The 23,197-nt window shown below is 52.7% G+C and overlaps 1 protein-coding gene and 1 long non-coding RNA gene across 23 annotated transcripts in view; one reads left to right on the forward strand and one right to left on the reverse strand.

Annotated features, from left to right (window-relative positions):
- TACC2 (transforming acidic coiled-coil containing protein 2) overlaps nt 1–23,197 on the forward strand; it is a 213,667-nt gene that overhangs the window by 58,081 nt on the left and 132,389 nt on the right. For 16 of the 22 annotated variants that reach the window (XM_086681051.1, XM_086681064.1, XM_086681069.1 and 13 more), the window contains 2 exons: nt 2,711–7,912; nt 8,475–8,600. In XM_086681051.1, coding sequence (XP_086537177.1) covers nt 2,711–7,912; nt 8,475–8,600 — 5,328 coding nt within the window. The remainder of the gene's footprint in view (nt 1–2,710; nt 7,913–8,474; nt 8,601–23,197) is intronic. The other 6 variants (XM_086681057.1, XM_086681074.1, XM_086681058.1 and 3 more) reach the window with 1 other exon arrangement.
- Nucleotides 209–5,421, reverse strand: LOC147576207 (uncharacterized). The gene is made up of 2 exons (XR_015241895.1): nt 5,115–5,421; nt 209–542 (listed from the first exon to the last, which is right to left on the reverse strand). It is a non-coding gene; the product is annotated as an uncharacterized LOC147576207 (long non-coding RNA).

Consider the following 23,197-nt stretch of genomic DNA (forward strand, 5'->3'; position numbering starts at 1 on the left):
CTTCCTGGTTCACGGATGGACGTTTTTTCACTGCGTCCTCACAAGACCAAAGGGACAAGGGAGCTCTCCGGGGACTCGTTCATAAGGCCACTAATCCCATTCATGGGGGCTCCAGAATCAGGACCAAGTCACCTCCCAAAGGCCCCACCTCCCAATACCATCACCTTGGGGATCAGGTTTCGACACATGAACTGGGGGGACACAAACATTCAGGTTCCCTTTTGGAGAAGTTTTTATTCCTGGGGGCAGCGTACATTATGTTCCCAACTTCTCAGCTGGGAAAATTGGAAACCTCAAAATGTGGCAAGGATAGTACGATAAATACCCGTATGCCTGTTGTATTGGTCGGCTTACACTGCCACAGATTGAGGGGCTTTGGCAGAAGAAATTTATTTTCTCACTGTTCTAGGAGCTGGAATGGCAAGGGTAGGGGTGGTGGTTTCAGATGAGACCTTTCTTCTCGGCCCGCAGACGGTGGCTCCTGGCTGTGTCCTCTCGTGGCCTCTTGTCTGTGTGACGCACTCCTGGTGTCTCTTCCTTTTCTGATAAGAACACCACCCATGTTGGATTAGGACTCGGCTCGTGTGACTTTATTTAACCTTAGTGACCCTATCCCCAAATACAGTCACCTTGGGGGTTATATATGGATTTTGCAATTTCTAAATTTTAGGACACACTGCAATTTCTAAATTTTAACAGGAATGTTTTCCACCTTGCCACTGTGTGTGTCCCTGATAAATGAATGTATATGCATTGCCTTGCATTGCAAAGCTGGAATTTTGGAAGTGAGCATGTAGAGTAGAATCTTTCCTCTGGTCACATTCAAAACACTGTGGGTGTGTGAGGGGCGCCTGGGTGGCTCAGAGCCTCTGACTTTGGCTCAGGTCATGATCTCGCAGTTTGTGAGTTTGAGCCCCATGTCAGGCTCTCTGCTGTCAGCACAGAGCCCACTTCAGATCCTCTGTCCCCCTCTCTCTCTTCCCCTCCCCTGCTCACATGCATTTACTCTCTCTCTCTCTCTCTCTCTCTCTCTCTCTCTCTCTCTCAATAAAATAAAATAAACATTTTTAAAAAAAGCAAAGCACTGTGGGTGTATGAATACATGAATGTGTATATATATAACACTTACAAAGCCATTCCCTAGATCTTTCTCCCTATAATAATTTTTAAAAACATGGTAAGAGCCCTGGAAAAACCATACTTCTATTAACTTTGTCTTGAGCAATTTCTCTTGGCAGTGAAAGGTATGTGATCATAACAAGTACATAGAATCACAGCTATGTCAGAATAACAAAACTGCATCCTTTAAAAACTTGTGTAGGAAGAAAAGGAAATTCGTCAGAACACTCCAAGTGGCAAGCATGTGGGAGACATTTTTCCTACATTTTCAAAATTTTGTATTGGCCATGTATTATTTAAAAACATTTTTAAATGCGCTTAAGAAAAACCACGTAGAATTGAAAAGCCCAGTCCAGATATGGCAGGTGATGAACTAATTTACAGTAACCCAATAGCTGGATACCTACAGCAAATCCATCATTCTGAGCCACGTTCCCCCAAGTTGCCTGCAGGGTTCACATGCTGTCCAGCAAAGTAAGTTCAAGTTAGGACAGATATGGGTATGAAGGTAATTCAGCTTTTAGTTTTATATATAGGTCACAGGCAGAAACTGCAGACCTAAGCAGACTTGATGTTTGGATTATGCCCCTCACAGTACCACATGTTGAATTTAAGAATCGAGTCAACTTTTTTGGGGCGCCTGGGTGGCTCAGTCGGTTGAGCATCCGACTTCGGCTCAGGTCATGATCTCACAGCTCATGAGTTCGAGCCCCACGTCGGGCTCTGTGCTGACAGCTCGGAGCCTGGAGCCTGCTTCAGATTCTGTGTCTCGCTCTCTCTCTGCCCCTAACCCGCTCACATTCTGTCTCTGTCTCTGTCAAAAATAAACAAACATTAAAAAAAATTTTTTTTAAAGAATCAAGTCAACCTTTATCAAGAATAACCCTTTATCTCTCTTTTTTTAAGTTTATGTATTTATGTATGTATTAATTTATTTAGAGTGCAAGTGGGGGTGAGGGGCAGAGAGAGAGGGAGAGATTGAGAATCCCAAAAGTGGGCTCTGTGCTGTCAGCATGGAGCCCGACTCAGGGCTTAAACTCACAGACCACAAGATCATGACCTGAGCCAAATTGAAGAGTCAGAGGCTTCACCGACTGAGCCACCCAGGTGACCCAAGAATACTTCTTTATTTCAAAGCATGGCTTTGCCCACTTGTGCCTTTTTCCTGAACATCTAAGGGTTCACATATGTACTTAGGACCGACCTTGTAAGTTACATGGAACTGGTTCAAACCCTCCATTATGGTTTATACATATTAAAAACTTTCATTCTCCTGCGTTTTGGACTACTGGGATTTTGTTTTCATATTTCCCTATTCACAGCCGAGCAACACGGAAAGCTCCAAGCTGCATGTGTGTGATGCCCCCGAATTGATTTTTGGAGAAAGCGAAGGCTTGTGTGATGGTTATGGGAGGGGGAGGACTGGGGAGCGAGGTCTCTTCGTGGCGAGGAGTGAGCTGCACGGGGATGGTGTGCTTTGTGGTCTTTAGTGGGAGAAAAGGTGGGGGTGGGGGTGATTCTGCTTGTGATGGGGCTCTGGCCTCACATCCATGAGAATGAATGAAACATCAAATGTTTTCATTGTTGGCAGTGCTGGGCTCCGAAGCTCCTGTCCCACTTCTGAAGGTGCTGCCAGCCTGGATCCGTGCTTCCTGTCCCCAGAAGTGACAGGGCCGAGCAAATGCCCACAGGAAGCCAGAGGCCCAGAAGGTTCTCCACTGCTCTGGCCACCAGTGCCCTGGGAGTTTGAGTGCCCCCCAGCCGCCACGCCCATTGCCGAGGGCCCCCCGGAAGGTTGCCTGCCAAGCCCCGGAGCAGCACCTGAAGACTGGCCCCTAATTCAACACCCCAGGAAGGAACCTTCCCCAAATGCCCATGGGGATGTCCCAACAGCGTTTGTCCCTGAAGGGGACAGTTCTACTCAGTGCAATGTGGGTGCCATCGTCCCCAGTGCCCAGGGCAGAGGGGGACATCTGAAGGAAGAGGGACATAAATTATCTTCCTCCAGGAGCACTGACCAGTTGCCAGCAATTTCAGCAGCACCTCCTCAAGAGCTGATGAAGGGACAGCTTTGTGGAGAAGACGGCCAGCCTGGCGGCTCCGAGTCCCAAGGGAAAGAGGTGGCAGGTGGCCTTCCCCTCGCAGAGTCCAGGCAGGGGGCGGCTTCCATACCAGCGGCCCCGAAGGCCCCAGCCGCAGCTCAACCAGACGGGGAGAGCTCAGCTGGCCTGGAAGAGCCCCCCACAAAGCCCGAGACCCCGACTCCACAAGATCCGGCGCCCAGAGCCTTAGACAGAGAAACCTGCCAAGTGGAGGCACTGCCTCAGGCTTTAGCTGATGACTCGGGACTCCTCGGGGCCTGCCGCCCCACTGTGAACAACTCAGGGGCTGCCCGAGAGGCCGGCACCAATTCCTGGGAAAGCTGCCAGCAGCAAATGGGAGCACATCTGGAGCACCCGGAGCTGCCCTGGGATTCACTGAGTCCTGTGCTGGCACCCGGGCCCGGGGACTCTCGGAAGGAGACCGTGGATGCCAGCGGTGCTCGGGGACACTTGGAGACAGCGGGAATGGGAGGCGATCCCAGTATAGCTGTCTGTGCTTCTGCAGGCAACCGACCCGCAGGGGCTTCGCTTGTGAGCGCCGAGCCTTCCCCACAGGCCCCGACGGAGGATGCACATCCACCTTCAGTCTCCACTTTGCAGCCCGCTGCCGGGGCCTCGGCTGCTGCAGAAGAGCCCGGCTGGTCGACCAGAGAGATGGTTTCCGGGACCGCGATGCCAGTTCTTACAGATCTGGCCGAAGGGCTGACGGGACGGGAGAAGCACACATCAGATCTCAGAAATGAGGGAGAAGGTCTAGAAGGGAGCCCTGGAGAGGGTCCTGACCCTGTGCCCCCGGAGGACAGGGGAGAGCTCTCAACGAGGGACCATGAAGTCCAACAAGAGGTACCGCCCCCCACCCCACGCAGTGCATCAGATGAAAGTGCCAGAAAGTCACTGGGGCCAAAGGATGAAGCCGTGACCCCTGAAAGCCCAGCAGTGGCTGAGGAGGAGAGCAGACCACCTGGGGCCAACTCTAGGGGACAGGAAGAAGTCACACAGCCACTGGACAGTAGAGATCTTGAGAACCCATGGGGAGAGCAACCCGAGGCCTTCCGCCACAAGCCCGACCCAGAGGTAGAAAAAGACGAGGTTTCGAAGCTAAGCCATGACATGGAAAGCAGAGCGCACCCCGGCACGGACTCAGCACAGCCCCTCAAGAAGGAGGGTCCTGGGCACCCCGACAGGCCTGGCTCTCCATCAAAAGATGCAGCTGGGAGCTCGGTGGCCTGTGGGATGATGGGAGAAGCCCACGCGGTCCATGCCTCTGGCTCCCTGCGCAAGCTCCCTGGGAAGGATCTCCTCCTGCCCCCTGGGCCGGACGGAACTGGTGAACACATTCTTCCCGAAGAAGCCGTCTGGGCGGGGCCAGGGTTGCAGACCCAGTGTCCCGACACCCTTCAGGACGTGGGGGGGTTGGAAAGAATGGACTATCTTCCTGCTTTAGAATCTGAGAAATCAGATTTCCTGTCAGCTCCTGCTGCAGAGGTCAACCCCAAAGCCCAGGAGGCGGAGAGCACTTCGGAGACAAAGATGAGGAGCCCCCCATCTGCGCCGAGGCCCGGCAGCTGTGCCGGGGAGGCTTTGCTGACATCCCCGGGCCAGCCTTGTGGGCTGGGGCGTGAGGCAGCTGGTCAGGAAGTCCATGCTGATGGGCCACCCCCCGAGGGGGAGAATTTGGCAGTGGACTCTGGGCTCGCGATGCTCAGCCTGGAGCAAGGTCGGCAGGGAGAGCCGCCCTGCCTGGGGGACCCCCGGATACAAGGAGCTGCTTCTGAGGGGCCCTGGGTGTCTTCTGAGACCCCTCTCCAGCCCTTGCAATCAGACCCAGAAGCATCCATCTTTGACATGCTCAGGGAGAAGCCCCAGCACGGTGAACGTGAGAAGGAGACTTACCCAGGGGGTCTAGGTTTTAGGAACGTGGGCTCAGATGCTCCTCAAATACCTGCGGGGCCTCCGGAGGATGCGTGCTTGCCTCCGTATGGAACAGAGGAGCAGGCTTCCAGATCAGAGCTTCAACGTGCGCTCCCCAAAGACGGTCTGTGTGATGCTCCAAGTTCAGCTCCCAGGGACATGGTTCCAGAAAGTCCTGTGACCGAGCAGCCAGAGTCATCAGCACCAACGGGACGGGGGTTGCCCGTGCTAGGGCAGGGTGAGCAAGAGGAAGCATGCGGTGGCAGTCTGCCCGCCAGGGACTCGCCTCCTGCGGGTCTCTTGAGCGGAAGGGAGAATTGCTGTGCCGAACAGGGGCTGAACAAGTCCCAGCAGGAGCCGGCAGGTGTGTTGAAAGCCAGCAGTCAGCATGAAGAAGCATGTCTCAGTGATGCAGGAGCTTCAGAAGCCGCGGACGCTCAGCCCCCGCTCCGGGGGTTGGGTGAGACGGAGCAGGCAAGTGGGAACACAGCGGGGACCCCACCTTGTTGGCCTGACTCAGTAGCTCTCCTGGATGCAGCTCGCGGGCCGCCGGCCGCCCTTGGAGTCACACCCACCCGGGATGCCCCGGACAGAGAGGCAAATGGTGAAACCCGGGCGGGCAGGCAGCAACCAGCACCGGCCCCACCGAAGGGAATGGAGCTCCCCATAACCTTGGATGCAGAGGCCCAACGACTTCTTGGAAGGTTCCCCACGGCTCAGGATCAAGGTGCTGATGGTGGGGCTGCTGAGGCCGGTGGGCACGCTGAGGAGGGAGACCTGGGAGTCCAGCGGGCTCTGGAGGGGCCAGCGGAAGCTGCTGTGTGGGGCGGCTGCCTTCAGACTGAGCAGTGCGCCTCCCCTGGGAAGGAAGCCTCTACCTTTGCCCTCTCTGAGCCCTGCCGAGCAGAACAGCTTTCGGTCAGCTCCCGGGATGCCTTGCTCGCAGCCAGAGACCTGGGTGCCATTCCCGGGAGCAAGGTGGATATTTCTGCAGCCCAGGCTGTCCGCAGCCCAAAGAAACCCCTGCCACCGGGGCCACCAGAAGAGGCTGCGCCCGGCACTCCCTACCTGGATATTGATGGTGCTGCTGGGAAGGGGGCAGAACCTTGTGCCGTAGAAGAGTCTCCACTCGCCTTGGAGGATGCTACCCCCAGGAAGATTTCTGCCGGCTTGCTGGCCTCGCTCTCACAACCAGGAGCAGGTGGCGAAATCTCTGCGGTGCAAGCCGGCAGCAGAAGCCCCAAAGCCGGAAACTTTGAGGGACCTGCGGGCTCCGTCCCCTACCTGGACAGGATGCCGCTTCTGACCGAGAGTAAGCAGGTGACAGGGGAGGAGGGGGCAAGAGCGCCCGGTGCAGGCACCAAGCCCGGGGAGATGCCAGCACGCCCTGCCAGTGAGGGAAGCGCGGCAGGTGATGCAAAGGAGACGGAAGGCAGCGGGGAGAAGATGGTAGAACCTTCCAAGGATCCAAGGAGGGGCGTGTCAGGTGGCATGGATACAAGCCCCAAGCACACCGGCATGATCGCTGGGCTCCCTGACTTCAGGGAGCACATCACCAAGATCTTTGAGAAGTCTGTGCTCAGAGCCCTGACCGCCGATCGGCCCCAGAGTACAGCGGGAGAAAAGGCAGGAGCTGAGGGGAGTGTGCGGGGTGAGGACCTCGCAGGGCCACACCCAGAGAGGCCTCCAGACGGGACTCAAGGAGCGGTCATCGCCCCTCTCCCCGCCCTTCCTGCTGGACTCGGGGTGGGCACAAGGGAAAAGAAACAAGAGCTGCCTATGGAGGCTGAGGTCCCCTGCCTGGTCCCCCAGGACCCCGCTCCAGGAAAGCTGCGGGGTCTGGCGGCACCAGCCGCAGAGCAGAACCTGCCCGGTGCCAGCGTGGGGAAGGAAATGGCTGGTGTCCCACAGATGGTGGAGGACAGTGAGAAGCCAGAGGGGGCTGGGGAGGCCGAGCCGGGGCTTGGGGGCCAGGCCCACTCACAGCAGGGCGGGGCCCAGAGGGAATTAGCTTCGGGTGTCTCCTCTCCGGGAGCCGTACCGCACACGCCCGTGGAAAAGGCTGCTGACTTCCAGGTGGTTCCCCAGAGCCACGGAGGAGGGGCCTCAGCTCCAGAAGACAGAATTCCTCCTGGATTGTACCACCAAGAAGCGGCCACCGGCGACAGTCAACCCGGAGAGGATGACGGTGCCTGGGGCTTTGCTCACACAGGGGGTCCAAGTGGCATGCCCGTGTTCACCTGGGCCCCGGGAGCATCTTCTCCCCGTGGGGAGATTGTGGCCGAGGCCATCGGCGCACCCTGGCCCCCCGACACGCTTGGGGGTGAGCAGAGGCATGGGGGTGGTGCCGGGATCTCAGAAACGCAAAATGCCCCAGAGCCACAGGCTGGAGAAGCATCAGCCACTCCCCTGGAGCCCAGCGCCGTGGCAGGAGCTGCTGGGGAAGCAGAGGGTGACGTCACTCTGAGCACAGCCGAGACCAGGGCACGTGTGTCTGGTGACCCGCCCGAGACAGGTGCTCCAAGGATGCTCTTGGGTGCTGCTCCTGGGCCAGCGCTGCCAGGAACCGGCGGGGCCCCGGGCTGCTCTGATGGGGCCCCGGGCACGGAGGACAGCCCGGACAGCCCGTCTGTGCACCAGCAGGCTGAGGAGTGGCCGGGCCCTGAGCCCCCCATCGCTGCTGGGGGCGGGAAGCTACAAGTCTCCTCACCTCCAGAGCCTGAGGGACCTCGGGACCCGCAGCTGCAAAACCAGGCCCCGGGAGCGCTCCACGCTGAAAGGTACAGACGAGGACAAACTCCCAGGGGAACATGGGGCCAGCTTCAGGAGCGATTCCCAACCCGGGTTTTTAAGAGTCAGTGAAACAGACGGGTGGTTTTTTTAAAAAGCTAAGTTGTCCATACTTAACTGTTTAAGTTTACTCGCTTGCCACCTCTGGACGTGCAGCGATTTTCAAAAATGTGAGCAAAATGGTGGAAGCAGGGAGCTGTTTTTTCCCAGTGTCCCATTCCCGGTACGTGACCTTCCATTCGCTTAATCAAAACTGTCTGAAGAGCGTGAAATGTTTACTGGCTAGCAGCACGCTCTTGGGTCAGAGGTTGGAGTCAATCATATGTTTTCCTGGAGCCCAGATACATTTGCTTTTGAATCTGGATTTATTTATACAGAGAGGCCCAAATGATCCCAAAGCATCTCCAAGCCGTTGACTTCCCGGAAGGTGATTTTTGTCTAGGATTTGGGGGTAGTACCATTTACAGCTTTAATTGGGAAATGGGCTTTTTCAGTAGGATGTGGAGACAGATACCCTTCTTACCATCGATTGCTTTCTCTACCTTATCCCAGAAAGAGCCCCAGGCCCGATCCATCCACCTTACTTTCAGTTCCCGAGAAGGAGGCTCCAAACGTCCCGGGCAACGTCGTTTCAGACGAGGCCAGAAGTGTGGGAGGAGCAGAAAGGTCAGTAAAAAGGTATCAGCCTTTGGAGAACCAAGAGGCCTTGCTTTGGCAGACACATTGGGTGTTTTGCAGAGGAGAGATCTGCTGACACACGAGTCCTTATATAAGAAAGAAGCAAACAGCCTTTCCCATTCCTTATACAGGTGAAACAGTGCCCAAGATGACTGAGGGCTCCATTGCTATGAACAGGATGGAGTGAATTTCACATCTGAGTTTAGTACCTTAAAAACAACAACAACAACAACAGCGTTATTGAGATGTAATGCACATTCGCTCATTTGAACTGTGCGATTCGGTGGCTTTTAGTTAATTCACAGAGTTGTGCAACCATCACACCAGTCAATCTTAGAACATTGTCATCCCCCCCGCCAAAGAAACCCTGCACCGCTTAGACATCACACGCCACCCCCCAACCCCAGCCCTAGACAACCACTCATCTGGCTTATTGCCTTTTGAGGCAGATGGGTTCAACGCTGATTTAATCTCTGAGGCTGGAATGTCTACTCACCAACCCCAGTCATACTCCATAGAGATCTCGAGATTAGGGGGCAAATGAAGGGGTCACTGTGAATCCTGGACCCTCACACTTGTGGGACATGCTCCTGCCGGCTCTTTCCTCCGTGAAATGCCACCTGCGGTTGTAGAAAACCTACTGCTCAGAAGTTTCACCCTTCCGGGGAAATTGACCATCCTGGAACGTTTGGCTGTTCTGGTGCTCTGTGTGTGTGTGTGTGTGTGTGTGTGTGTGTGTGTGTGTGTGTGTGTGTGTAGCAGGGTGGACTTTAAATTAGTACCTGTGGCAGCCCAGCGTGTCCTCCCAAACAGCTGCAAGCATTTTATAAATGATTTGATTCATATTTCACACATGTGGAAAGAATGCACAATCACCTGTTTTTCGAGTCTGAGCACTTCTGCCGACACCCAGCTGCCTTCCCTGCCCCACAAGGGCACCTCTTAGAACGCTGGGCCGGCGAGAAGCAGGCACGTGCTGCCCTGGGCAGATGTAAGTGTCATCTGCGCTGGGCACTTGTCTCTGCTGCTGACGTAGCACGTAACCCCCCACCCCCGCCCCAGTCCTGGCCTGTGTGTATTTTTGACACTCCCAGTTAAAGTGCAGGAGAAATATCTAAGTAGGAAAATCCTCTCCCTCCCCACAAATGATATATTAGCACCCTTCTCCATGTCCCTGGAGGTTTTATCACCTTCTTGGAGAACTTAGGGCCAGACATATGGTAGCTCAAGAAATATTTATGGTTCGTTGTTATGATCATTGAAACATTTAAAATCATAATTTCTAAATTAATATTAGAAAAGCATGAAGAATAAGAGATAGCTCCACAACCACACCCCTTAAAGATCACTGTTACTTATTATTTTGTGTATTTTTTTAAATGTTTATTTATTTTTGAGAGAGAGAGAGACAGACAGAGTGTGAGCCGGGGAGGGGAAAAGAGAGAGAGAGAGAGAGAGAGGGAGACACAGAGTCCAAAGTAGGGTCCAGGCTCAGGGCTGTCAGCACAGAACCTGACGAGGGGCTCGAACTCACAAACCGTGAGATCATGACCTGAACCAAAGTCGGACACTTAATTGGCTGAGCCACCCAGGTGCCCCTTATTTTGCGTATTTTTATCCCGTTTTTTCTTGTTAAACATTTTGTAGTGTTTTGCCCCTGCCATCAAAACGCTGCGAACATATCTTAGTGGCTGAAGTTGTATGACTTTATCACAGTTTATTGAGCAATGACATTTAGGTGAGAGCAGTGTTTCTGTTCCCTTTGCTCTGATGGAGGGTCTGACGGGTGGTAGACTTTTAGAATCTCTTGGAGGTGTAGCATCTGATTTGACAGCCGTTTGTCACATGGGAATGGTGATGTGCTGTGAGTGTAAAATACAAACTGGTGGGCACCTGAGTGGCTCATTCGGTTAAGCATCCGACTTCAGTGCAGGTCATGATCTCGCAGTCCGTGAGTTCGAGCCCCACATCAGGCTCTGTGCTGACAGCTCAGAGCCTAGACCTGCTTTGGATTCGTTGTCTCCCTCTCTCTGCCTGCCCCTTCCCCGCTCGTGCACTCTCTCTCCCTCTCTCTCTTTCTCAAAAATAAATGAACATTAAAAAAATTAAAATACATACCGGATGTTGAAGGTTTCATGTGAAAAAAAAAAACAAAATACATCATTAATGATGTTTATGTTGATATATATTAAGATAATAATATTTTTGATATATTGGGTTATTATTATTAAATTTTCTTTCATGTATTTCTTTTTCCTATTTCTAATGTGGCTACCAAAACTTTTAAAATTACATATGTGGCCTTTGCATTCTTGGCTTGCATGTGTGGCTCACAGTCTATTTCTGTTTAGATCATTTGGCTCCAGAACCTGCCTTGTCCTTGTCCTTGAAGGAAATGAGGAGGAGGGCTGGCTTTCCTGTACTTTGGGTTCTTGGGGAAAAGGCCTATCCCTATTTCATTGGCTGAGGGTTTCCAGAAAGAATTCTGATGGGCCCTCACCTCCATCCTGCCAGGTGGGGTGACCTCGCGCCCCCCCCCCCCCCCCACGGGGAATCGAGAACAACAACATCTGAGCAAATAGTTTATGACAGACTCCAACTTAAGCTTAGCAGAACCATCAGAGGTCTCCGGAAGATAGAGACCAGCTCTTTCCAACAGAAATAGGACACAGGCCACAGATGTAATCTTAAATTTTCTACTAGCCGCATCCAAAACTAAAAAGAACCAGGTACCATGGGTTTCACTAATATAGTTTGTTTAACCTAATATATCACAAATATTATCATTTTAACATGTGATTGATACAAAGATGATTAATTTGATGGTCTGCATTCTCGTTTTCATACTAAGTCTTTGAAAACTGGTGTGTATTTTAGTGCCACAACACACAATTTGGACCAGCCACATTCCAAGCGTTCAACGGCCACATGCTGTCCTACTGGACACAGCCCACAGCCCCTCCCAGAGCTCTGACACCTGTCGACAATGATCCAGAAGTCCAAAAATTCCCACGGGGACCCCAAACGCCCACATCTCTCTGCCCAGCAACCTCGTTCCTACGAGGTTTTTTATTTTTTTTTTAATTTTTTTTTAATGTTTATTATTGAGAGACAGAGAGACACAGAGCGTGAGCAGGGCAGGGGTAGAAAGAGGGGGAGACACAGAATCTGAAGTAGGCTCCAGGCTCTGAGCTGTCAGCACAGAGCCCGACTCAGGGCTTGAACTCACAAACTGCGAGATCATGACCTGAGCCGAAGTTGGTTGCTTAACCCACTGAGCCACCCAGGTGCTCCCCTATGAGGTTTTTTAAAAGGTGATGTATTCATTTTGAGAAACAGAGAGAGAGTGCGTGTGTAGGGAAAGGGCAGAGAGAGGGAGAGAGAGTCCCAAGTAGGTTCTGCACCGGCAGGGCAGAGCCCCCCATGGGGCTTGAACCCACAAACTGCGAGATCACGACCTGAGCCGAAATCAAGAGTCAGACGCTCAATCGACTAAGCCACCTGCCCCACCCCCATTCCTACAATTTTAATACAAACGTTAGAAACACTTCTTTGCCTTGAGGAGGAGGCTCAGTGCCTCTGGTGAATCCTTTTGCCACCAGGGAGCCGTGCTGTGGATCTGGGCAAGCCTCAGAGAAAGTTCCGCCAAGGCCAGGGGGCGCACACCCCAGGCAGAGCAGGTGTGGCACGCAAAGGTGACATTCAGTGGCAGTCTGGGGCAAGTGGGGTGGCCACACTACAGCAGACGCTACCAGGAACTGGGGTGGTGATCAAGTTTGGAGCAGGGGCCCCAGATTCACACCCCAGCTCTGCCCCTTAGTTACGTACATAAACTCACTTTTCCCATCTGTAGAATGAGGATGGAGGACAACAGTGCCTGCCTCGTGGAGTTGCTGTGAGGGCCGAAATCACAGATTCCAGTGACATACTGGTACATTCTGGTGCTCAGTGGCTGTCAGGTTCCCTGTTACCTTTCTCTGTGGGGTGGCCTTTCCTCGTGCAGTGAACTGAATGGCCCCCGTTTCTTCCCATGCAGACTGTTCTCCTAAAGTTGACGTTCCAACCTGGCTATCTTTCTTTTCTAGTACGGAATTCTTTGTCTGCTAAAATATCTTAATGCCTGAACAGAGTGAATTCTTTCTCACCCCTAGTGTGTAGCCCACAGGGCTCTGCTTCAACTTGGATGTTTTTGGGACGGTATGTGATTGCCAAACCTTATGAGTACCTTTCACCGTGTACCATGCTGTATTGTATTCCAATTTAAAAAATCTAACGTTTCAAGTTGCTACGGTAAGAGCGAGGCAAATCAAAACCAAATTTTCTACTCTCGTTGGTCATCGGGTGACGTGCTTCTGTTGAATGGATTGAATTTTGAAGATTCTGTAGACTTGAAAAGAGCAATACCGTGATCAGGTTCAGTGTCTTAGAAATGTCTCTTTTCTGTCTCAGTGACAGGATGGTTTGATACCCCACCCCCATACGTATGTAGATGTCAGGAGCACAGGTATGGTTATCGCTTTATTTCCCACATTTTGAAGCCATATGGGCACTGCGGGTGGGTGTGCTTTGGGTATCCTGTGGCTTTGCCATCACCCCACGCCTGAGGGGTCCGTGGGCACCCGGTTCCGAGAAGCAGGAGTTGATTCCTACCCTTGTGTGGTCTCTGCCTGTGGGAGAGTGTGGGGCCCACAGACAGCCTCACTTCATCTTTAGATTACTCTACACAAGGTGCTTCCATTTGATTTCAACTTTGTACACATCTGACTCTCTTCCTCGTGGCTGGGAAATCAAGAATCTGGCATTTTGATGACATACCGCTGATGGCCAGGTATGTAGTTCTGGAAGACTAAATCCAACTCTACCCAGCTTGGAAAACTAAATCCAAAAACATCTTGGATATCACCAAGCTTGCTTTTTGCTGAATATTTATTTACAAGGGTCTTTTTCTTTTCCATTTGGGGGAAACAGTTGGAAAGCTATCATTTCCAATTATTAGTGTGTGTTGAGAGAATTAAATGATTCCCAGATGCTCAGGGTCCTAGAGCAAACCTAGGCTAGCCTGCGAAGGGCAGTCGGGTTGAAAAGTTGAGGGAGGTCAGGAGGGGGAAGGGAGGGAGACGGCTGGCATTGTGCCGAGGAAGTCCTAGCTGGCCTGACCGTGGGCTTGGAGCTGGTTTTTACCCTTCCTCCCACCCTTGCTTCCCACTTGGTCTCCCTTTCTTCCTTCTCTCTCCTCCTCCTCCTTCTAAAATTACCAGCTGTGACACCGTGTTTTCGAGTTTAAGAATAAGGTTTTGAGGATGGCTGCAGCTGTGTAAATTAAGGAAGAGAGAGAGAGAGAAAGAATTCGAGCATAGTTCTCTTAGGAGATAAAGCCAGGACAACAGATCCCTCTCTCTGCTGAGATCCTTCTGGGTTCGGGTTTGTGTTACTTTGGTTCTGTTATTTTAAACTTCCTTTTGAGAAGGGTCGGGCTGTTACAGACTTGCTCTGGCACTCCTCTTGGAGCTACGCTCTTCCCAAACAGGAGACAGTAGAGCGAGACACGCCCGTTCACATCCCAGCGGCCTCTTGCTGGCCGTGTGGCCTTGGATGCACTGCTTAACTTTTCGATCTTCTCATACCTATCAAATGGGGGGGGGGGGGGGGCACAACACAAAAAACACTTTTCTGTTAGGGTTGGAGTTAGGATAAAATTAGAACGTGTCTTAAAAAAAAAAAAGAATGTTTCTAAAACATCTGGTATGACGCCTCGTATATGGTAAGATACCACATAATAAATAAATAATGGTAATGAAAACGGGAACCGCGATTATAATTTTCTATGTATTTATTCAAAAGCATCCCGGCAATTAAGCAAAAGGAAAATGTGACCACGGTCACATTTCGTGGAATAGTGACACGCTGTGTGGAATTCCACAATATGTGCGATAGTGACGGCCTCAGGGAGTCTGACACTGGAGAAGAGTGGTTTCCAGCTGTCCGGCCTGTCTACGCTCTCCGCGTCTATCGTATCTGACACCACTTGGCTCATGGGGGGCTTGGTGCGTGGTTCAAAGGTCCATAGGATCTGAGGACTCTACAAATGACGTGCATTTATAGTAGCATCCACAACTTCAGTCATTGTGAGCCATCACATATAAAAGTCACAGGACCTTTTACAATGTAGCCTTTCTATTGTGAAGCCTTTGTGTTCCGTAATTAAAATGCATTTTCCTGGAGGTGAAGCTTTGGAGAAACGCCAGGTCGCTTCGGAAAGCTGGCTTGTGGGGTGCCCACAGGGGAGCCTCCTCGGCCACAGCGGGCTGGCTCTGCTGCCTCGGCCTCTGGCTGTTCTGGGTTTCTGAGCCCCTCTGCCGGGTGGCCTCTGTCACGCAGCACCTGGACCCAAGACGGGGAAGAGCCGCTCACCGCCGCTTGAAAAACCAGGGTCAATTTCGGGGCTGGGCGGTGATTTTCCAAATGAATGTGTCCACAGTGGCCTGGCTGCTCTTCCTGGAACCTCTCATTACTGCCATGGGCAGAAGCCCCACTGCACGGACCTGGATGCCGCAGGGATGGAGAAACGGATATTTTATTTATTTATTTTTTTTTTTATGTTTATTTATTTTGACAGAATGAGAGAGAGAGAGAGAAAGAGGGAGGGTGAGAAAGCAGGAGCAGGGAAGGAGCAGAGAGAAAGGGAGACAGATAATCCCAAGCAGGCTCCATGCTGTCAGCGCAGAGCCTGGCTCGGGGCTCGATCTCACAAACCATGAGATCACGACCTGAGCCGCAATCAAGAGTTGGACGCTTAACTGACTGAGCCGCTCAGGCGGCCCAAGAAATGGACATTTTAGACTCTGGCTGATTGTTGCTGGAAGGGAACCCGAGGGCTCAAAACAGGGAAGGGAGAAGAAGCTAACTGGCAGAGTGCTGGTACCAGATTCTGGGCCCTGCTGGCCTCTGATGGCACATTCCACCCCACCCCCCCCATGCCTGAACTGAGTCAAGGACCCTTCCCCAGGGGAGGGGGGCTGTGTTTCCCGGCAATGCCAGCCACCCCCAAAATCTGCTTCTAGGTCTGGGAGAGAAGAGTTCTCTCTGTTCTAGCGTGGACAAGCACAGGCCTCAAAGTGGACAGACCTCAAGGTCCAGCTCAAGTTCTAGCTCTCTGACCTTGGGGGCAGCATCCTCTGAACCTGTTCACTCCCCTGTAAAACAGGAGCACATAGCACTCCCTGCATTGTTAGGATTGCATGAGCCACTCTGTTTGGAGTGTCTGACCCCAAACAAGAACTCAGTATGAGTCTCCTCTCACTTATTCCTCCCTCTGGGCCAAAGTACCTTCGCGTCCAGCATCTTCTTTCTCTGACAGCTCAACCCTCAGTAGGTGCTGTTTGTAGACGCCTGTCGCAGAGGAGGAAGTGGAGGCTCAGACAGATGACACGGCTTGCTCAAGGTCAGAGAGCTAATGAGACCCGAAGCTGGGACCAGAACCTCTTTTCTGGAAAGTTTTCCATGCGTGAGCTTAGATCCCGAATCGTTCACTTAGTGGCCAGGTGGGATCTGGGAGAAGTTCCTCTCTACGTCGGCGCTGTCCACAAGAACTTTCTACAATGATGGAAGGGTCCTCTGTCTCTGCTGTCCGGGATGGCGGACGCTAGCCACAGGTGGCTACTGAGCACCTGGAATGAGGTCACCTGAAAATCGAGGGTCAGTTTCAGGGCAACGTGGTTCAGGGCCACTGAGGAACCGTAAAGTGAATTGTACTCAACTTTGCTTACTGAAAATTGAAGCTGGGAGGAGCCAAGTGGGGCTAGTGGCTTCTGGGTGGGGCGGCCCAACTTTAAGACATACTTTCTTCCTGTACACGGAAGAGATTGTCACCATGAGAGCCGGTGTGGATTCCGCGAGGTTCTGTGCGTGAAGCCCTGCCCGGTGGCGGGGCGCCTGGTGGTGGTGAGTGAGCGTTAGTTTCCTTCTTGCTGCCCTGGGCTCTGCAAGTGGGAAAGCCAGGCGGCCCTGTCTGCAGAGTGGAGACTCGGGCATAGCCACACGCAACCGCCCGGCAACACTGATCAGCAGAAGGCGTCTCTAGCCCCTGAGCCAAGGAGGTTTGCCGCTGGGCCAGCCAGAGGCCTCGGCTTGGCCAGTGTGACTCATGCCGCAGCCTGATGAGGGGGCCTCAGGTAACCCGGGCTAAACAGTGGCACTTAACCTAGAACCCTCCCTGCCCACCCAGCCCCACTGGCCACGCCCGTGAGGGAGCAGAAATGGGCTCAGGGCAGAGATGGGTCTTGCTTTTGTGTCTCTGCCTCGTCCTCGTCCTGAGAAAGTGGCAGGTAGGGGAGGCTTCCCGTGGGTGTGCGGGGGCAGCAGCCCCAGCCAACCGCCCCTCGGCCTCCCCTTTCTGCACAGGGCCTGTTAAGTCGCCCCGGCGTTAAATATTTTAGCAGCCTGCTGATTCAGACACTGACTGTGAAAGTGTTTCTGTTTCCAGGGAAGGCGCTGGCACCCGTCTGGGTACTGATACTTTTAATGGCCTTTCCTTTTGCAAAGTGGGCAGAGGGCGGTTGGGAATAGAAACCTCAGGGGAGGGGTGCCTCTGTGCCCGGGGAGCGGGTCAGGTGAGCCACTGTGCCTGGCGGACGTGGGTCAGCGGTGAGTTCTCAGGCCAGGACCCCCCCACCCCCACCATCCTGGGGAAGGAGGAGAGCAGGGCCCCTGAGGCTGCCCCAGGCCAGCCTGGAGGGCCAGAGGAGGAGGGGCCAGAAGTGAGGCTGAAAATGAAATCAGACCAGAGGGAGGGGGCACGTTAGGCCACCTGAGTTCAAATGCAGATCTTTACTCTCAGGGCCCAGATGGTTGGTCCTGCGACTACTCCCGGCCTTGGCTTCTTCACAGGTAAATGGGGCCACCGATGTCTCCTGGGACTTAAAGGGGCATTTAAATGGGGATTGCAGGAAGCAAGACACAGAGTACTCTGCACCAAGCCAGCTTTCAATAGCTGGTGGCTATGACTAGTATAGAGCTGGGGCCTGTCGGCTCCTAGAGAGCCCATGAACAAGGTCCCTGAGCTGCAGGGAACCCCGCAGGCAGCTCCACCCCCCACAAGCGGCTCAGCAGTCACCCCACAAACGTGCACCCAGGCCGGGTGCTTAGAAGGGAAGCCAAAGTCTCCGCACACAGGCTGTGCCACTGGAAAGAGGGCTGGGGTAAATTGGTAGTTGGGTTGACCGGCTGCAGGTGACTAGCGCAGCGATTTATTGACTCTTAGCTCAGTGCTCACCCACTCCGGAGGGATCAGGTTGTTCACCAGCTCCTGTCTCCTCACTTAGTGCTTTCCAGGGGTCTGTACCTCGTCCCTCCTCCAGCACGGGATCAGGAGTTGGGTTATGATTCTGAATTCTCTGTTTAGGGGTGCTTGCTCAGATACGTGCTTGGTGGTCGTCTCGAGAGAGGGGGGAGTCTTGGCCTGTGGCCGAGAGAGTAAGTCACGAGCTTGTTTCTTTGGGAATGTGAGCCTCGCAGACGAGGCTCTTGGTTATTCAGCACCTGATACTCGGCATGGCACACAGTGGGCACTCCATAAGTGCTTGCTGAATAATTCAACCCAACTGGGTATCAGGTGAGTTGGAGGCTTCCTGTCCTGGAAAATCGGGTCAGACGGGACTTAGAGGCAGATGCTGGGTCTCACTTTGGGCTCTGACATTAGACTCTTAGCCTCAAAGCAAGTTGCTTAGCCACACTGAGCCTCAGTTTCCTTGCCTGTAAAGTGTGTATGATGCTAGGGCCTCCCACATGGAGATATTACAGAGATTACATGAAAATAATATATGTAAAGAGCTTAGCAGAGTTCCTGCCTGGCACACAGTAGGCACTTAAATATCAGGGGTAATTGTTTTTATTATTACTATCATTATTATTTCCATCATAATTTGAATGACTGTAATACTATTATATTTTAAATGTGTATTTTTGAGAGAGAGAAAGGGAGAGCGAGCGTGCTGTGGGGGAGGGGCAGAGAAAGAGGGAGACAGAGAATCCCAAGCAGGCTCTAGGCTCTGAGCTGTCAGTGCAGAGCCTGATGCGGGACTGGAAGCCGCGAACCCATGAGATCAGGACCTGAGCCAAAGTCGGACGTTTAACCGACTAAGCCACCCAGTGCCCGGTGATAACACTATTACTAAGGCAGGTTACTTGGCAACACGGGTTCATTGACACACGAACTAGCAGAGATGTGCTGCAGTTCATTTGCATCTGCCTTGGATTCTTTAGACTACGGCCGTCACTACCCTCTAAAGATTCTTCTCCTCTCTCAGCCACCAGCCTCCCCACCGGGGTGGCTTCAATGTTGCAACATTAGATTTGACGCAAGGTCAGGCCATTCAGCTCACATGCGGAATGCATTCTTTTCCTTGGGGAACTAGGGCTTTGGGGTTAACCTCTTGCCAAGAGTGGCTGTAAAGTAGCTGAAACCTAACATTTGCGGGAGGGAGGGAGCGCCTGTGTGGGTGAGCCCGGCTGGGGCTACACCAGCAGAACGCATCTCCGAGTGCATCTTATGGGACAGATTGCCCCGACTCTTCTGGCACATCGTTTTGAGCTGCTGGCCCATCCCAAACCTCCTAGAGGAAGGGGCGGGGCTGAAAGTTGTCTGTCCTTGCCTAACTGCCAGACATCATAGCACAATGGCTGCAGGAGGAGACCCTTCCTGGCAAGTGACCGAGCACCTGGTGTTTGAACATGCATGGCCAGAGTTGGCAGAAAACGAGACTTTGAGGGCGGAGTGGGAGGGCGGGGAGTACCAAGCCTGGGCGTGAGGCCTCAGCTCTAGGCCAGACGGCCTTTCCGGGCCACCTGGGAAGCCAGCTCCTCTGGGTAGCAGGGATGCTCAGCCTTGAGACGGGTACCGCCTCACGCCTGGCTCAGAGATTCATAGTCACGAAATATCGCAACCGGAAGGACTGCCGGACCTTCAGCTCCCTCGTTTTACAGTCGAGACGCTTAAGACCCAGAGAAGGTGTGTGACTTCCCTAAGGGCACACAGCTTGTCAGGGGGCCACTGGTCCGACTTGTTTTGAATACGGTTCTTCTGGCCTCAAGACCATGCTCTTTGCAACCCCTGGCACTGGAGTGAGCAAGCATTGACTCTGCCAAGTGCAGCAAGCCACCCAGGTGAGCCTGGTACCAACGGATGTTCCAGATTGTTTTCTGCAGAGGGGTGGAAGTGGTGGGAAGTGATCTTGTCCTTGGATCACGTCTGAGAAAACCACACATGCCAGCTTACTTTAGCTTTTACTTGCAAAAACAAGTTACGTCGCAGCCTCTGTGTCCTGCTGGCTCTGGCTTTTCCTTCGCTTGTGGCCGGTGGCATTTGCAGGCAGATTGCAGAAAACCCGCTGCGCAACGCGAGCTGGAGGAACGCTCACGGATTCTCTAATTGGCCACGACTTGGGGAGCGTGCGGATGCTGATGGGGAGGGCAGTCTCGGGCGAGAGTTCTAGAGGAAGCTCTGTCGAAACTTGAGCTCCGTCTCCTTCTCGCTGACCGTGTCTGTGTGAGCAGTTTACTAGAAAACCCTCAGAGTGGTTTCTCTACAAGTTTTCTTTACAAACAGTTGGGCCGTGAGGTCTTGGGAGGTAAAACCCTCTTAACGATCATTGCAGGGTTTAGTTTTGTTTTTGCACAAAGATGGGAAGCTTGTCTGGTAGAAACCACCAGGCTCCGTGTTGAGTTGATGTTTATACCTCTTATTTGGTTCCTATTTTATCTTCGGCGGAGAGTAATTATTGGGTCCAGATGGCCCCCCATGGGGGGCACGTTTTGCTTTTCAGGAGCTCCCCTCACGTTCTGGGGTTGGGAGCTCTAACTGACCCGACGGGGGGAGGTGGTGACACTTTTCCACTCCTTCCCCCAGTTCTGAAAAGCCATCGGCCAAGTCCAGTGAGGGATATTCTGTGCCTTCCCTTCTAAATCTCTTCTCGTTTGACATAAAAATGTGGAGAAAGGTGTAAATATAATCAGAGGCAGAGGCAGACTTTACAGGTTTGAGGCAGGAACTTCAGCACGGCTCAGAGATGCTGAGCAGAATCACAAGCCCTTGTCCCCAGGGTGACCCTCTGCCTCCCCCTCCCCCTCCTCATCAGCCCTCTCGGGACCACTTTCCTGTTCAAGACCAAATGTGGGGCTTGTGAAGCTCTCTCAACCCTCCAGCTCTGCAGGAGTCCCTCCCTCCTACCCCCTACCCAAGCATCAACAGTCTTTTCTGTAACCTGACCACGATTTTAAGACCGGGACAAATAGATTACAGTTTCTCATATAGGAGTTCATCCTTTACGGAAGAGCGTGGGTGTCTGAGCCAGACAGACCTGGGTTCAAATCTGGCACTTATTTGGGACGGGGACTCAGAGACTCAGTCGGGTTGCTGAATCACTTGAAACCTCAGTTTCCTCATCTATAAAATGGTTATAAAGTTAGCCCCTACCTCTCAAGGATTCAGCGGGATAGTGAGTGGGAAGTGCTTGCTCGGGGCTGGCACTTTTAAGAGCGAGCAGCAAGGTGTGGGCCTGGTCTTATTTTTTTAGCACAGTAGGCTGCGCATAGTAGGCCCTCGACGGATGTTTGTAGATCGCTTGTATCTTGTCCAGCGGGTAGATGGTGTGTCTACATCCCTCGAAAGCTATCTGTTGACGCGGTTAGTTCCACTAAACAACAAAATCACGGTGGCGATAAGCCATTCGCTCGTGCCTTTATTCCCTCCCTCCAGCCGAGGGCCTCCTACATAGAGGTCCTGTGCTAGGAGATGGGGGGCAGGGACTCTTATCCTCGGCACCATCGACGTCGGGGCCTGGGTAGTTGTTGTGGAGGGCCGTCCTGCACCCGGTAGGATGTTTAAGCAGTACTAGATGCCAGAAACATCTTCCAAGTCAGACGATCGAAAATGTCCCCAGCTAACTGCCAAATGTCCCCCAGTGGGCAAGGCTGGTCCCAGAGAGCCACTGCTCTAGGGCTGTGCTCTTCCCAATGTGGCTCCCTAAACTCACAGCCTCAGCATCACCCAGGAGCCTGTTGGACAGGCAGAAACTCTCAGGTCCTACCCCAGGCCTGCTGAGTCAGAATCAGCATCATGCAAGGTGTTGGGTGACTTATTCACACATCAGAGCTCAAGACGCTGCTAAGTTCACGGGCCACCCTGTGAGTGGCAAGGATCTAGGGCACTGGCTTCAACCTTGGCTGCGCACAGAAATCTCCTAGAGAGCTGTAAAAAAGATTGATGCTTGGGTGGGGCTCCCAGAGTTTCTGATTTAATCGATATAGGGGTGTGGCTGGGGCACAGGGCACTTTGAGAGTTCCCCAGGTGATTCGATTGTGTGGCAAAGTTTGAGAACCTTTGAGCTGGTCTAAGGAGTGTAGAGACCAATCAAAGACTCGGGCTGCAGATGCTGATGTTGTCTGGGGGGGGAAATGAGACATCTGTGTAGACTGAACCGCACCCTGTAACCACCCCTCACTCCCAGCCCTCCGGGCCCTCACAACACCACAGCTGTTCATCAAATGTCTTATTTTTTAACCATTATGCCGATATCACACCGATACTGGACTCTGACTCCTGAAGAAGATTACTTTTCTGCCCAGGAAGACAGTCCAGCAGGCAAAGCTTTCCTTCCCATTTGGTCAGTGACTCACACAAAATTAGGACAAGGCCAAGTTCAAATGCGGGCCGAGCTGAGCACAGGTTCTGGCAACGTGGGTTTTGTGTGCACTCAAGGAAAATTCCAAGGCCCTGTCTAGAAATTCTCGACGAGGTCAAGGAGTCCTGTGGAAAGCTGCCCCATACATTTCCTGCACGTCTTTTGAGTTCAGGCTGACATTTCATTTTAGCATGGGCGGAGGTAATGGCTGAATTTTTTGAAGGCCTGAATTCCGCCTTACAAATATTTCTCTCCACCCATACAGCTAAGTTTTGATGGGTTGCAGTTCAGGAATGTACCTCGCCGCTTGGACAGCCCTTTGTGGAATGCGAGGACTTCTCTGAGAAGCCCAGAGCTGTGATTCCTTCTAGAAAAAACTGACAAACAAATAACAACGACAGAACTTCCTCAGAGTTCACTACGAAGTACATCTTATTCTATTAGCATGATGGCTGAACTCACATGACAGAGCCGGGCACTGGTCCTGGGTTCCTCATGGCATATTTTCAGCTGACAGGTTCAGAGCATATACAAGTAACTTAGGGACGCCTGGCTGGATGGCTCAGTTGGTTGAGCCTCCGACTTTGGCTCAGGTCATGATCTCACGGTTCGTGGGTTCAAGCCCCACATGGGGCTCTGTGCCTGGAACCTGCTTCAGATTCTGTGTCTTCCTCTCTCTCTCTGCCCCTCCCCTGGTCGCACTCTGTCTCTGTCTCAAAAATAAATTAAAAAAAAAATTTTTTTTAAATAACTTGAAGCTTAGCTCTTGGTCAGTGTGGACTGGTTAGGGGTTTGGGTTCACAAACACACAGCCTGTGTGTGAACGTAGTTCTGCTGGATGCCAGCTGGGATAGAGACCCCCAGGTCCGTTTTCTCCTTTGTCAGCTAAGGACAATAGCCACAAAGGCTCATAGCATTAAA

Source organism: Puma concolor, chromosome D2, assembly GCF_028749965.1.
Source record: "Puma concolor isolate L17-30 chromosome D2, mPumCon1.1.hap2, whole genome shotgun sequence".
NCBI classification, from domain to species: domain Eukaryota; kingdom Metazoa; phylum Chordata; class Mammalia; order Carnivora; family Felidae; genus Puma; species Puma concolor.